Source organism: Pseudophryne corroboree, chromosome 3 (genome assembly GCF_028390025.1).
Source record: "Pseudophryne corroboree isolate aPseCor3 chromosome 3, aPseCor3.hap2, whole genome shotgun sequence".
NCBI classification, from domain to species: Eukaryota; Metazoa; Chordata; class Amphibia; order Anura; family Myobatrachidae; genus Pseudophryne; species Pseudophryne corroboree.
This window is the reverse complement of record NC_086446.1, coordinates 737,318,967-737,335,852: the sequence shown is the minus strand read 5'-3', so window position 1 is coordinate 737,335,852 and position 16,886 is coordinate 737,318,967. Positions and strand designations below refer to the sequence as shown.

The 16,886-nt window shown below is 40.7% G+C and overlaps 1 protein-coding gene and 1 long non-coding RNA gene across 3 annotated transcripts in view; one reads left to right on the top strand and one right to left on the bottom strand.

The window, feature by feature from the left end:
• Positions 1–16,886, top strand: part of FANK1 (fibronectin type III and ankyrin repeat domains 1) — a 196,009-nt gene that overhangs the window by 68,099 nt on the left and 111,024 nt on the right. For both annotated transcript variants that reach the window (XM_063962235.1, XM_063962234.1), the window contains exon 2: positions 15,002–15,179. In XM_063962235.1, the coding sequence (XP_063818305.1) occupies positions 15,002–15,179 (178 nt within the window). The remainder of the gene's footprint in view (positions 1–15,001; positions 15,180–16,886) is intronic.
• LOC135056727 (uncharacterized) overlaps positions 1–16,886 on the bottom strand; it is a 57,028-nt gene that overhangs the window by 21,591 nt on the left and 18,551 nt on the right. The window lies entirely within an intron of this gene.

The window sequence follows — 16,886 nt, the reverse complement described above, 5'->3', positions numbered from 1 at the left end:
GTAGCCCCTCCCTCTCCAACCAAATAACTGCTGCATATCCACCAATAATACGACAGGAGGCGTGACTTTCCTGTAGCCCCTCCCTCTCCATGCAAATAACTGCTGCAGATGCGCCAGGAATACGAAAGGAGGCATAGCTTCCCTGTGGCTCCTCCCTCTCTATGCAAATTACTGCTGCAGATGCGCCAGGAATACAGTAGGAGGCGTGGCTTCCCTGTGAGCACAAATGAGGCATAAAAACACAATTCATACACATTACAGTAAAAGGACAGAAAGTGTAGGTAATAAGGTCACATGGAGGCTGTTAAAAAAATAATAATAATCCAACAAGACACAAATAAAACATTTTTACTTTTTTATCAGCAGCCTTCCCAAACTGAGTATGAGTCCTAAACAATAATCAATGGGAAAGTGACCTGTGCACTAGAAGCAACTTGTATCGGTAAGAATTGATAATTCCACCATGAATTATCCACTGCTTGTAACAGAATGAAATAATGTAAAATCATAACTGATGTTCAGAATAACTCGGTACAAACGAGGCGATATATCGGCCATTTGAGCAGGTCGGCGGGTATATACAAATGATATGTTTGTGACCGACATCGTTCACAGACGTATTGTGTCGGCTGTACAGATAATATACAGTATCTGCAGATATATTGGCTCATCTGGCTGTGTGTACTGGCAGTCCGCCTACAGCCCATACACTTACTGCAGGAGACTGACATTAAATTGAAATGTTCGTCCCAGCTGGATGACTGGACCGACACTTTGAGATGCCGATCGGTAAGTGTATAGGCTTAACTGAATCAGCAGCTCTGTCGGCACGATGGCGGGTCCGCTGACATCTCGTTCTGGTTGTATCCAGCCTAAGTCCTGTATTAAATTAGTATCAATCCACAAGCTTGTATCAAGGAACTGATTCTAGAACGCCAGCTCTCCGTGATGTGAAATTGCAACAATATGCAAACAATTAATATTCAAAAAAAGTACTCGGGTCACATGGAGCATGTTAAAAGTAAGTAAATCAAACACGACACAAATCTAAAATGTCAACTTTTTTTTATCCGCTACCTTCCCAAACTGAATAGGGTTCATGCTTTATATGTTGAAAACGGGTGTTCAGTACAATGTAATCCTGCTATTAGACATCTGCATCAGGTATATTTGCTTAATTGGATGTGTTTTAGATGTATTTGGTGAATCAGACACAGCTCATGTCTGTTGCCATCAGGACGCAACTTGCAGCGGCATTTAATACTCACAAGTCATTCAACACCAAAACGGCACATTTGGGTCTGTTTGGTGACCTTGGAACGCATCAGTGTACTGGACTCTCGCCGCATATAGACACACCCTACAAACCCCTCCCAGACCACCTTGGTGCAGGTAATTGTAAGCAGTAAATGTGTCTGAGATATCAGGACAGAGGACACATCAAGAACTGACAATCAGCCATCATGTGCACTTATACAACGTAGAAACTATGGTGGGAAAAAAGCAAAACTTGCGTCTATGTTCAACTGTGAATGAGGCCCCTTATGTTGCATCGGCTCATTTATATCCCTTCCACACTGCATAAATAACCCGGTATTGACCCGGTATATTGCTGGGTCGCTGTGTGGTGTGAAAGGATCAGTCCCGAATTCCCGGTTCGCCTGACCCGGTAATACAACCCGAGAATAAAGAAGGGTTATTCCCGGGCTATTACCCGGTCAGGTGCAGTGGGAACAAGTTTCCCGGGTTGATGCGACCCGGTACCCGTTCACAGCATAGAGAGAGAGGCGGCCCAGAGATGTTCTCATCTCCTAGCGCCACCGATGACGCTGCGGTCCCCGTCCCCGACGGCAACCCGACCCGGCAATATGCCATGTCAGGAAGCCAATTCTCAAGGTCCAATGCCAGGTCGCACCCGGGAAGGACCCGTTTCCAATTCCCGGTTGCGACCTGGCATTAGCGTTCTGAAAGCGGCAATACTCACATAGCGTCACAACGCAACGGCTCCTGCACTCACCTACTCAGAAGTCAATGAAACCCTCTCCGTTAATCCATTAATGTTTAAGAGGCAACACTGATGGCTCACCTGCCAGGTGTAATAACATATAGGCACTGCCAATGTAGCTCTAGGGGGTGGATGGAACACTGCTGTAATCAGGCTGGGCGCTGCTGGTTTAGTGCCGCAGTGTTGGACACAAAGAAAAGAATATAATAGAAGTATAATCATATGAACACTGCATATATAACCAAGAATGGCACGGGATGGTTAATGTCTGAGCGCTGTAGGTAAATTCATGTACGAGTACTATACTATCATGTGCTTTGTTGGTAAAATTTGTATTGGACACTGTCGGGGCGATGCAAACCTTGGCGATGTGTATCATGATTGAATAGTCTAGGTATGATTCGTGGAACTACACATCCCAGCAAGTTGTACTGCATTTGCTGATTATGTCAAATGAATATCATGATTGAATAGTCTAGGTATAATAAAAAAGCAAGTTTTTTTTTTTTTTGTATGTTTTTCTCTTTGTAAAGATATAGTTGGCTGCCTTATTGGTATGTAATGTCTGTTTTTCTAAGCTAATTTATGGCCTTAGCTTAAAGGGGGATTGTATTGGGTGGAGTTTGCAATCATTGCATTCACATGGATATTGTTCCTATTTGAAGTCTAGTATACGGCTGGATAGCCATCGGCTGGTAGTGCTTCCATAGAAGTGCTGACATAAAAGTGTTATTATAAAAATAGCGTTATACCTGCGTTAAGCCAAAGGAAAACAGAAGGGAAACATCAACACACCAACACTACCACAAAAGGACTGCCTTAATGCCTCAAAAGTATGTAATTCATCTTATGCATATTATCTGTTTTTAAAAACCTTTGAAAAGGCATCCCCAATCTGCTCACTACAGTTCTCTCTTATGCAAACTTATGTATGTTTCTTGATGTAATGATTTCTTGTAAATGTCATTGCATGTGTGGGGAAGTTGCTCGGTGAAACAGTTTATTATTGCATACTGACTGGTGTTTACCTCCTTTGAACATTTACCCATTGTGGTCAGGTGTACTATATCTTCATATTTAGTAAGGTGTAGTCATGGTGTAAAGGACAGAGTATGATTACTGATTAGTAAAAGAAAACAAATACTGAGCAACATCCCCAAACAGGTAATTTCAACTTTAAACTTGTCATTTATTTTGTACGCTCTGGACATGGCTACTAATAACAAATGCACAGACAAAATTCTTAAAGCTATGTGTGCAAATGCTAGGAGCTTAGGAGACAAAATTCCAGAGCTAATTGCGATAATGACAAGGGATAACCTGGATTTTGTGGCAATTACAGAGTCTTGGTGCAATGAGAATCATGACTGGGACTTAGCTATACCAGGATACAATTTATTTAGGAAAGATAGAATAGGAAGAATAGGAGGAGGGGTAGCAATGTATGTGAAAAAAAGCATAAATGCTACTTTAATACAAAATATTGAAGCCAAAACTGAGGCCCTTTGGGTCACCATAGAAACTGGGAAGAAGGACATTATTCGCATTGGGGTGATCTATAGACCACCAGGCCAGGGGCAGGATTTGGACAGGAACCTATTGTTGGACATCTCTAAAGTGGCTTTTAAGGGAGAAGTCATAATCATGGGAGACTTTAATTTACCTGATGTAAATTGGGAGGGGTCTTTTGCAAGTTCAGCTACAAGTGGCAAATTTCTACATTCCTTACAGGGAGCATCTCTCAAGCAATTGGTGAGGGAGCCCACTCGCAAAGACTCAATATTAGATCTAATTCTTACAAATGGTTATAGGATAACTGATATATATGTGGGTGAGCACCTGGGATTCAGTGATCATCAAGCAGTATGGTTTAGTATAAAGACAGGATCCAACTCCTGTCACACAAACACAAAGGTGTTGGATTTTAGAAATGCTGACTTTGCAAAAATGGGGAGATGTTTAAGTGATTCATTGGCAGACTGGAGGAACTTGGAAGGAGTGCAGGAGAGGTGGAAAAAACTGAAAAGTGCAATACTAAGTGCAACAGACCTTTGTATCAAAATGGTTAGGAAAAGCACCAGGAAAAGGAAGCCAGTGTGGTTCACAAAAGAAGTATCAACTAGTGTGAAAGCAAAAAAGATGGCTTTTAGGAAATACAAACAGACTCAAAATAATAACGACAAAGAGGTGTATCTGGACAGACAGAAGGATGCTAAGAAAGTGATCAGACGTGCAAAGGCAGAAGCTGAGGAGAAAATGGCCCAGTCAGTAGATAAAGGGGGCAAAACTTTTTTTAAGTATATAAGTGAAAGGAGAAAATCAAATGGAGGAATAATAAGACTTAAGACAGAGAGTGGGCATTTGGTGGAGGGAGACAAGGCAATAGCAGATCACCTAAATAATTATTTTTGCTCAGTATTTACTACAGAAGAAGGGATGGGGCCACAGTTAAGTTGCAAGGACATTCATAAAAATAAGGTAGATGAAAATACATTTACAGAGGAGAAGGTCCTAACAGAACTTTCAAAACTAAAAGTGGATAAATTAATGGGACCAGATGGGATACACCCAAGGATACTCAAAGAGCTAAAAGATGTGCTGGTTACACCTTTAACAGAATTATTTAACCAGTCACTAAATACAGGTGCTATTCCAGAGGACTGGAAAAGAGCAAATGTAGTTCCACTGCACAAAAGTGGAAGCAAGGAAGAGCAAGTAACTACAGACCAGTAAGCCTTACATTAGTAGTAGGGAAAGTAATGGAAAAACTATTAAAAGAAAGAGTAGTGGAATATCTTAAATCAAACAACTTACAGGATCCAAAACAGCATGGATTTACTGGTGGGAGATCATGCCAAACAAATCTTATTGACTTTTTTGACTCTGTGATGAAAATAATAGATCAAGGGGAATATTGATTTATGGAATCATATTTATGAATATTAATATTTAATATATCATATATGGTATTTAATATATGGATATATTTCAATTAATATGCATTTATCATATATATCTGCAAATATATTATGTCAGGCTTACAAACTAATTGGCTGATACATATATGCAGTCCTTATACATATGACTTATGAAGTTATTAAGTTAAGATTCCTTAAAGAGAGTTCAAGCTTGAATATTACCGCTCTTTTTATATGATTCTTTATTTACAGGCAGATCAAATCGTACAGAATAAGATATACACAGTAGTGATATATATACTAATTATAATTATATATGCTTCCTTCGTTACATAACATAAAACAACATGACATAAGTTTCACAAACAGTTTCAATTGCTAACATAAAATGTATACTTGCAAGTTAAAGATTGCCATCCCAAGAATCATTCCTTCTGCATGTTCTCCATGACTTCTCCTCCTGACTGACTTCCTTCCTTCTCCTTCTTCTTCTCCCTCTCCCTCTTCCTTCTAACTCCTAACTACAAGTCTGGTCCTTTTATCTCATATTTTACCAATTCAAACTATCATATTCTCATAGTTTCCAATGGAATAGGTAATTATAGGTTTGTCAGATTCCAAGGTGTAATAAAACAAACATTGAACTGGGCTGTCGTGTCCTGTTCACGGAGGCATGGTGTCATAAAAGTGTGGTGTCCACGCTGCCTTAAGCAAGTATAGTATTGTAAAATCTGGAATGTCTTTTCATCCAAAGTTCTGTTGTATTGACAAGTTTTCCTGGGGTCGGTTACACAATGTTTTATCAATGGATGTGATCTCTTTTCATAGTAGTTAATTTATACTCCCTAGCTTTTAACCTTCACTGGACAATAGACAAACCAGTAGATTCTGATCTACTGTAAGCACACCTGTGAATTCCAATGACCAACAGAGCTCTGTCACATACCTATTATCATTTATGGCCTAATACCTTTTCTCTACAATGACTCTTGATCTTACTGTAACCTCTCTGGCCTTATTTATGACTAGAGCAGAATAAACCTGTTCCCTACACTATTTTTTACCATCTTGCTGTAAAACACAAATATACAGTATATCTATATAAACACATACACAAACCTAATTTCTTAAATCAGCTAAACATTACCTCATACATTCAAACTTATTTCATATCTATTCCTTACTATATATATCCACTATACTGTCCACTATGGTAACATCGCCTATTTATAATGAATTATATTTTGATTCAGACAACATCTATTGCCCTAATATTAGACGAAGTGCAGACAATTACCTATAAGGCAACAGTCGCCCCCTTGTGGCCATGAGAAATTATTTTGATTGGCCACACATTAAACTAGCGTAATTGCTTCCAAATACATTTCAAAATATTTCTTCAAAACATAACTTTTGTTGTAACCCTAATATATACCATAAGTGTAATAATAATAACCATTGTGATTTTAAAAATCTCTAAAAATTCTTAGCTTACCTAACCTTATTCTACTTTTAACTAAAGCAGACAAAACTGAGGTTTTTATTCAGTATTCATGAGGAAAACTAATTTCTACAGACATTTGGAATACCATAGCCCAATTGTAGACCTTTTTTCTGTATCTGGATCAGTACGTTTGGACATTTTTGCTGTTCTTGTATGTAGCAATTTACTGGGATAAGACTGTCATCTGCGTGGTTTGCTTGCAATTGGAGATGCCTTGCGTTTGCATTATGGCCTTGCGTTTGCAACATTTGCACCATTACTAGAAGTAGAATTCTTCGTAGCAGCTGCTCCTTTGCTTGCCATTTCGCTGTTTGAGGCAGAGGGCTGTGTACGTCGAGTGCTGTGTCTTGAACATTCAGTACTTGTGACGACCCTCAGTAATAGTCTTTATACAGTCTTTAGCAGTTCTGTTTCCTTTGCGTTTATCCAATGCCGCAGTTGTGACCAGTGTCCATATTGCTTTTGCACAAACAGGTTGTGATTTTGAATAGAACAGGCATATATGAAACAGTCTTTTTTTTTTTTTTTCTTTCTTTCTTTCTTTCCTTGCTTGTTAATAGTAGGTCTTAATTGTCTTCGGGCAATAGTACCACAAATGGCTGTGAGTAGTACACCTACTCTGTTCTGTATTTCCTCACTGAATAAATTACCATGCAGTCTTAAATCTCCTTATTCTACCTTGTACCTATTTATACATCTCAATCTTACATAAACTTATACCAGTTTAACCCATATAAAGGCGTTTTCTATCCTACCTATATTTTGACTAATAATTATTTAAAATGCTTTTGATGTGTATATAGTAACATCCTATCAATACAATAAATGAATATAATTTTGCTTCAAACAGATATTAAATATCATTTAGGAATGGCTTTAAATATATCTAATTCCATCCAATATTATTTTATATGCAGCCATGTGCATATACAGTGACCCTGTTATGCTACAAATAATTATCTTAGACTTGTGACAGTCTTTATTAAGAGAATTATTCATCCCACTTAATAATCTCGGCCCAATTTGTTATAACGCGGTATACCATCCTGTATTAGATATTTAATTACTTTTGAAGCTTTTACGAAGGAAGCATAGGTAGTATCTACTGTGTAATATATAAAAAAAAACATAAAATATTTACAAGGTATATATGCAATGATATAAAATATATCTCAGACAAATGTTTACATATATGTGATTAAGGTATATGAAGGGATGAGACAGTTCTGTATAATCACAGTGATGAGATGTGCTGTACACTGTTGTGGGAGTGTACATGTAGTTTGAAAGACAAGTAATGATTACTTGTGATGAAAGGGTTAATGAAAACCTTCCCCTTTCTTGTGAAACTGGAAAACTCCTTGAGGATTTGTCCATATATCAGTCTTTAGGGATGCTATGTAGATTTTGCTGGATAGCAGCGATGAAAGGGTTAATGAAGACCTTTTCCCTTGTAAATTGGAGTCTTTTTGGAGTCTTGCACCATTCTGTATACAGGTTGCCAGGATTACTATGAATCAAACAAAAATACATACAATGACTATCACAGATATTTATACAGTGATTTAACATAGCTTGCTATGCATTCTGTCCTATCTGCTGCATGTTATCAGGTACAGAATTTACAAATGTGTCTTTTAACGATTGAATAACAAACAAACAATTGTTTCTGGCCTGTGCCAATCTTTCCTGTCACATTGTGTGTCAATGACAGCACAATTGTCGCTGCAGATATGATGCAGGTTTAATTTGGAAACTGTGGCTGTTTGAACATCAAAGCAAACAATGGCTTCATTGGATCTAACAAGTAAAGGAATGATACTACCGTATTCACTTGTGACCATACTCCCTTGTGATGCAGCCTGGTCCCAGACTGTCTTTAACCATAGCGTTTGCTGCTTGGTGTGGCTCCTTAGTTTGGAAGAATCTTGGAGCTTCTGAAAAAACCTACTTTTGTGGGGAGAGAAACTTGTTAAACTTTGCCAAATATGTATTGCAGGTCCCAGGGCTTTCTGTCTTTCCACACCTGTAATAAAATGGTTATGGCACCAGGGCATAAAAACATTTTCATCCTGGTGATCCTTTTTGTCATTGTTAATTGGTGTGTGGTTTGCAGAATGACACTCTGCATGTGGTCTCTCTGAGAGCATGCAAACATTTGCACCATCACTAGAAGTCTCTGAGTGCTCTGTGGGGGTTACATAAGTTTGGGAACTTTGTTTGTAAACATGCATTCCTGAATTAATTTCATGGATTTTCCCTTTAAACATGTTTCCAGGTGAATACATTTCAAGGTTTGCAACTCTGGTTGCCATGGGAGTTTTCACCATGGGGAACTTCCCCACCCCTGTGTGCACTGTACTGCTGCTATCAGTGTTTAAATCTGCTGACAATTCACCTTTGCCTAAGGGCATAACAAATTCTTCATTTACATTGGGAACTCTGAGAGTGTATTCAGCAGAATACTCATAATCTGAGTTACAATGATCTTCCCCCTTACTAGACACAGTATAGGGGACATCTCCTATTGCTGCTACCTCCTTTACATTAATGTGCTGTCTGATGATAGACACATCCGGCACATTGCTACTTTCTTCCTTTACCACAGAGGCTGTTCTGCTGGTGGTCTGTGTGACCATAGCAGACTCCATGCGCTGCACATTGATGCAGTCCTGCAACATGTAACTTTCCTTAATTTTAGGATCTTGACTGATTAAGTCATTTCTGACTCCTGTAGACTCTGTGTACAGAGTTTCACATACCTCAACACTATTCCTGTTTGGTGTTTCTATCTCAGCTTGCTTGCTGGATGTTATCTCTTCATCAGAGATCTTGACAATTTGATTACAAACTGTCAGGCTTTTCGCTTCTGCCCCAAACTTTTTCTGTTTATTTTTCTGTTTAAGGGACTTAAATAACGAATGCATTTTTGCATTAATGGTCAGGCACGCCTTACGAAGACGTGAACCTGATTCTTCTTTACATTTCTGTTTGGCTTCTAGAGCCGCAGTTCTGCGCATTTTTCTAAATGCTACAGAAAACTTTTGCATTTTTAACATTTCAATGCTAAATTTATATATTCTTTGTTTTTAGTACTGAAGGTATCCTCTCCTTAAGATTGACCGGTGTCTTAAGGTTAAACTCTAATACCTGGTACATTTATACATTTATTTGGAAATACTCTTTTCCACTGTGCACATTTTCTATTCTAGGCCTTTAAATTCTTTATTCTCATTTGTAACCTATTCCACTGTGATCTTGTATTTTGCCAGCAGGCTTATAGCCTTTGGTGCTGCTTCCTAATAGATATTATGTTAGTTAAAATAACGTATATTGCACTAACACATTTATCCTAGGTTATACAGAATACAAAATTGACATTACACAATGGTAATAAATTTTCATAGATACATCCCCACCGTGATTCTGCAGATTTGGTAGCCAGCTTATAGCATTTGCTACTCCTCATAAATATTATAAATCAGATAATCAGATTCAGTAATAACAAGTCCAATTCGTGGTCGCCAATATTGCTTTATGGAATCATATTTATGAATATTAATATTTAATATATCATATATGGTATTTAATATATGGATATATTTCAATTAATATGCATTTATCATATATATCTGCAAATATATTATGTCAGGCTTACAAACTAATTGGCTGATACATATATGCAGTCCTTATACATATGACTTATGAAGTTATTAAGTTAAGATTCCTTAAAGAGAGTTCAAGCTTGAATATTACCGCTCTTTTTATATGATTCTTTATTTACAGGCAGATCAAATCGTACAGAATAAGATATACACAGTAGTGATATATATACTAATTATAATTATATATGCTTCCTTCGTTACATAACATAAAACAACATGACATAAGTTTCACAAACAGTTTCAATTGCTAACATAAAATGTATACTTGCAAGTTAAAGATTGCCATCCCAAGAATCATTCCTTCTGCATGTTCTCCATGACTTCTCCTCCTGACTGACTTCCTTCCTTCTCCTTCTTCTTCTCCCTCTCCCTCTTCCTTCTAACTCCTAACTACAAGTCTGGTCCTTTTATCTCATATTTTACCAATTCAAACTATCATATTCTCATAGTTTCCAATGGAATAGGTAATTATAGGTTTGTCAGATTCCAAGGTGTAATAAAACAAACATTGAACTGGGCTGTCGTGTCCTGTTCACGGAGGCATGGTGTCATAAAAGTGTGGTGTCCACGCTGCCTTAAGCAAGTATAGTATTGTAAAATCTGGAATGTCTTTTCATCCAAAGTTCTGTTGTATTGACAAGTTTTCCTGGGGTCGGTTACACAATGTTTTATCAATGGATGTGATCTCTTTTCATAGTAGTTAATTTATACTCCCTAGCTTTTAACCTTCACTGGACAATAGACAAACCAGTAGATTCTGATCTACTGTAAGCACACCTGTGAATTCCAATGACCAACAGAGCTCTGTCACATACCTATTATCATTTATGGCCTAATACCTTTTCTCTACAATGACTCTTGATCTTACTGTAACCTCTCTGGCCTTATTTATGACTAGAGCAGAATAAACCTGTTCCCTACACTATTTTTTACCATCTTGCTGTAAAACACAAATATACAGTATATCTATATAAACACATACACAAACCTAATTTCTTAAATCAGCTAAACATTACCTCATACATTCAAACTTATTTCATATCTATTCCTTACTATATATATCCACTATACTGTCCACTATGGTAACATCGCCTATTTATAATGAATTATATTTTGATTCAGACAACATCTATTGCCCTAATATTAGACGAAGTGCAGACAATTACCTATAAGGCAACAAGGGGGAGCTGTAGATGTAGCATATCTAGACTTTAGTAAGGCATTTGACACTGTCCCACATCGCAGACTGCTAAATAAACTTGAAAGCCTGGGGGTGGATTATAAATCAGTTAAATGGATAAGAACCTGGTTGCAGGATAGGAAACAGACAGTCGTAGTTAATGGAGTGCAATCTATGGAGGGAAATGTTACCAGTGGAGTACCCCAGGGATCTGTACTTGGTCCAGTTCTCTTTAATATCTTTGTTGGTGACATTGCAGATGGTATTGAAGGGAAGATATGCCTTTTTGCAGATGATACAAAGATATGCAACAGGGTAGACACACCGGGAGGGGTCAAACAAATGATTAATGACCTAGGTAGGCTTGAGAAATGGTCAAGAACGTGGCAACTACAGTTTAATGCTAAAAAATGCAAAATCATGCACTTGGGTCTCAAAAACCCAAAGGCTAAGTATAGTATCAAGGGTACTATAATGGAAACTACTGAGGAGGAAAGAGATTTAGGAGTCACTATTTCAAGTGACTTGAAGGCAGGAAAGCAATGCAACAAAGCAATGAGAAAGGCAAGTCAGATGCTTGGTTGCATAGGGAGAGGAATCAGTAGCAGGAAAAAAGAAGTGATAATGCCACTGTATAGGTCATTGGTACGGCCCCATCTGGAATACTGTGTCCAGTTCTGGAGACCCTATCTCCAGAAGGATATAAATACATTAGAGAGTGTACAAAGAAGGGCAACTAAAATGGTGCATGGCCTACATCACAAAACTTACCCGGAAAGGCTAAAAGATCTTAACATGTATAGTTTGGAGGAGAGAAGGGAAAGGGGGGACATGATAGAAACTTTCAAATATATCAAGGGTCTTAACAAAGTTCAGGAGGGAAACATTCTTCAAAGGAAAAGAAGTATTAGAACTCGAGGGCATACATTGAGACTGGAGGGGGGGAGGTTCAGGGGAAATTTAAGGAAAAATTACTTCACAGAAAGGGTAGTGGATAAGTGGAATAGCCTCCCATCAGAGGTGGTAGAGGCTAAGACTGAAGGGCAATTTAAACATGCTTGGGACAGGCATATGAATATCCTTACATAGAATTAAGGTTAAAAAAGGGTTGAGATTGCTTAAAGGATAAAATAAAAAAGGGGCAGACTAGATGGGCCAAGTGGTTCTTATCTGCCGTCAAATTCTATGTTTCTATGTAGCGGAGTGCCTCCAGAATGGATGCAAAGGCACTCTGCAGCGATGTACAGGCACTCCGCAGCAATGTAAAGGCACTTTCCGCAGCGATGTAAAGGCACTCCGCAGCGATGTAAAGGCACTCCGCAGCGATGTGCAGTGATGTAAAGGCACTCCGCAGCGATGTAAAGGCACTCCACAGCGATGTAAAGGCACTCCGCAGTGATGTAAAGGCACTCCGCAGCGATGTACAGACACTCCGCAGTGATGTAAAGGCACTCCGCAGTGATGTAAAGGCACTCCGCAGCGATGTAAAGGCACTCCGCAGTGATGTACAGGCACTCTGCAGCGATGTAAAGGCACTCCGCAGTGATGTAAAGGCACTCCGCAGTGATGTAAAGGCACTCCGCAGTGATGTAAAGGCACTCAGCAGCTATGTAAAGGCACTCAGCAGCTATGTAAAGGCACTCAGCAGCTATGTAAAGGCACTCCGCAGCTATGTAAAGGCACTCCGCAGTGATGCACAGGCACTCCGCAGCGATGTAAAGGCACTTTGCAGCGATGTACAGGCACTCTGCAGCGATGTAAAGGCACTCCGCAGCGATGTACAGGCACTCCGCAGCGATGTAAAGTCACTCCGCAGCTATGTAAAGTCACTCCGCAGCTATGTAAAGGCACTCCGCAGCGATGCACAGGCACTCCGCAGCTATGTAAAGGCACTCCGCAGCTATGTAAAGGCACTCCGCAGCGATGCACAGGCACTCCGCAGCGATGTAAAGGCACTTTGCAGCGATGTACAGGCACTCCGCAGTGATGTAAAGGCACTCCGCAGTGATGTAAAGGCACTCCGCAGTGATGTAAAGGCACTCCGCAGTGATGTAAAGGCACTCCGCAGCGATGTAAAGGCACTCCGCAGCGATGCACAGGCACTTTGCAGCGATGTGAAGGCACTAAGTTTGCAGCGATGTACAGGCACTCCGCAGCGATGTAAAGGCACTCCGCAGCGATGTACAGGCACTCCGCAGCGATGTAAAGGCACTTTGCAGCGATGTACAGGCACTCCGCAGTGATGTAAAGGCACTCCGCAGTGATGTAAAGGCACTCCGCAGCGATGTACAGGCACTCCGCAGCGATGTAAAGGCACTCCGCAGCGATGCACAGGCACTTTGCAGCGATGTGAAGGCACTAAGTTTGCAGCGATGTACAGGCACTCCGCAGCGATGTAAAGGCACTCCGCAGCGATGTACAGGCACTCCGCAGCGATGTAAAGGCACTCTGGCTGGAAGCGGGGTTAACGGATGTTCAGCAGGCTGAGGGGACCCAGCATATAGGTCTCCTCCATACAGCCACCGGGGATGGGAGAGAGCTATCGTTTGTGGCGGCAGCAGGCAAACAGAGGTAAACCGGCATATGCATATGTTGGTTCATCTCAATCATATATAGCAGCGGCAGGCAGGTCTTTAGAGCAGCCGTGGTGGTGGCGAATGGATTTTGCAAAGCAAAACTAAAAGAACAGCACTGCATGAATAGCACTCACCATGCTACAGTATTGTGATGCGATTCAGCCACAGAGCGGGAGTGCCGCCTCTTGCTGCGTTACTGACCTGAACTGCGTCCAAGGACGCAATATTGAATCTTCCCCGGCACCATCGGCCAACTACCTGACCCATGGGGTCGCACAAGCCGGCCGCCGCAAGTCCTACACAGAGGCCACTGTCCTCTGACGGAGACCCTGGCCTCTTCTCTCCACCGCAACAGCATCGTCAAGCCTTCGTTTGGAGAAGCGGAGGCCGTCACCGCCCCCTCCCTGCCACTGAAACAGCATCAGACTATCAGTCACTGACATAGTAAGTTAACGGATGGGACACTTTCCAGACTGGACAGATCATATATTAAACTTCTAAATCCGTCTGTTATTTCCATGGAGGTATTTGGATCAATAATGCATGTGCTTTTATAGATTGCAATGTCTGATTTACTTGCTCATTAATTATTTTTGTATTGTTATTAATGGATATGGTTCCACACCTGCCCCCTCCCTGCTCTCTTCCCGCAGTGCTTACCCCTGTTACTGGACCACAAACGGACCGCCGTTGCGTATTATATAGATTATTACCAGATTATTTCTTATTAAGACTGGGTGCATGATGAGAAAAGCGGAGGTTTATCCTCTTGAAGCAGTACACAGCAGTAGAATATCACTGATAGCCTGGCCTGCGTTCTGTGTATTTCTCTGTGCATTTTGTATTCCTCCTATGCAGTTGGGTTGATTCACTGCTCTAGTACAACTTCATGATCACTAATGTAATTAGCTGTCAGAGGCTTATAAATGCTAATTTATGCTTTTGAGCTAAACCTATATAAATCAATATACACTTTTTAATTATTTCAGACAAATGCAAGGCCCGACATTATGTAAGGATTTCCAAACTAATTACCCAACATTTACAATTCCCATTTCTCTTGTCTATATCTGACAATCCCATGTACGTTCTATTATTCCATTTTAATTCAGTGTTGCTTAGAAATAGAAAAAAAAACCCTGTTTCTTTGCAGGAGAAGACGAAATTCAGCGCCCCGACCCGCCAGTGGTGGGGAAGGTGAATCACCACAGTATTGAGTTATACTGGGACATCAGCAACACCTACTACCGCAAAGTGCCTTCTGATAAACTGTTCATATTTTCTATCGAAGAAGAGGATGAGAAGACGCATGTGTATGGGACCATTTACTCGTGAGTGTTTCTTTTTTAAATCAGTGTAAAGATATTTTGCATTTTATTTGTTTGTATTTCATTTATATTCTACAGATTTTTTTAGTTTATTTTTAGGTTTTCTTTTCCTTTTTTTTTCTTTCATTTTTAGTTTTTTTTGTAAATTGGTTTCTTTTTCTTTTGTTTCTTTTTTTTTGCTTGATTTAGTTTTCCTCTATATTCTTTTCTATTTTTTTTTATTGGTTTATTTAAAAATTCCCTCTATATTTTTTCTTCGTTTTTTTGTTAGTTTTTCTTTTTTTTCCATAAGTAGTATGAGATTTACTTGAACTTTATGAGGCTTATTCAGGGGTGAAGACAGAAGAGGCCATGGTTGTGCCTATTGGCGGTTGCCGGTCTGCGACTTTATGCATTTGCCGCTAGAAAGTCATTCCGTGGTGTACATCCGTGTGTCTGAATGTGCAAGCACTGAGATGCCCATTACACACTGTAATACAGACTGGTGCAGTTTCTCCGTCCAAGTATGGCCTCCTACAGTATGTAAGCAGATGAGCGTCTGTCCATGACACCGCCCAGGAATGGGAACGCCCACTACATTATCATTTCACTTCTCCGTGTGTGCATCTGAAATCGCATCTGCGACTCTTCACGGACACAATCGTGATGCATGCGTGGTGTAGTTTAGACGCAATAGTAAAAAATCGTTCCACTACGTCCAATCACGGCAGTGCATCCACCTCAGCGCTTATATGTTATCATCCATTGCCGTGTTAATTCTTACAAACATAGGGGTGGGTGTAAATTGGGTCCTGTCAGCCGTTCTTATGGCGAACTCTCACCGCGAATTGCAATTGCAATCCATTTCCAAACTCCCATTGCTTTTGCAGTACGTAGTGTAGTGATGTATTGCAGTGTATAGAGTCACGTAATGTAGTGATGTAGTGTAATGATGTTGTACAGTGATGTGGTGTAATGTGTGGGGACACACACGGGGCATGTGGAGAACACGCTGCTGGGGGGCCATGTGATAGATGCTTTGGAGCACAAGGGGCGCAATGTTGCCCAGTGGTATCCCCTTTTTTCTAAATATTTGATAATATGATCTTTTGCTTTCTTGCCCCGGGTGATGAAAATGATAGTTTTGGCCCTGGGTTATAAGACCTTTATGGCCAGTTATTCTCAGCCTCAGCAATTGCCGCAGTAATAGTTTACGGGGGATCAGTATGTAATCCCGCTGCACGGGATCCCGGTGTTCGAAATACAGACGCCGGGATACTGCTGTTTAAAAATCCAACAGGGGTGATAAAGGGGTGTTCTCCGCTCTCTCCACCCCCCTAACCCTCCCTACTCGCAGCCTAACCCTAACCACCCCCCTTAGTGCCTAATCCTAACCACCCCCCGTAGGTGCCTAAACCTAACCCCCATCCCAGCTGCCTAAACCCAACCTTCACCCCCCAAAGCCAACCCTAACCCTCCGTGGGGGGTGCCCAACCCTAACCCCCTTCCCCGCAGCCTAACCCTAACAGCCCGGAACACAGCCTAGACCTAACCTACCCACCCCACCCCCCCTTCCTCCCCGCGGCTCACCTGTCCAGCGCCGCCGTGTCTCCTCGTTTGGGATTCCGGCACCGGGATGGTGCACCCATTCTGGATGCTGGTGTCAGCATTCAGAATGGTGTCGGGATTCCGGCGTCGGACCCTGACTGCTTCCCGTTTACGAAGGTATTT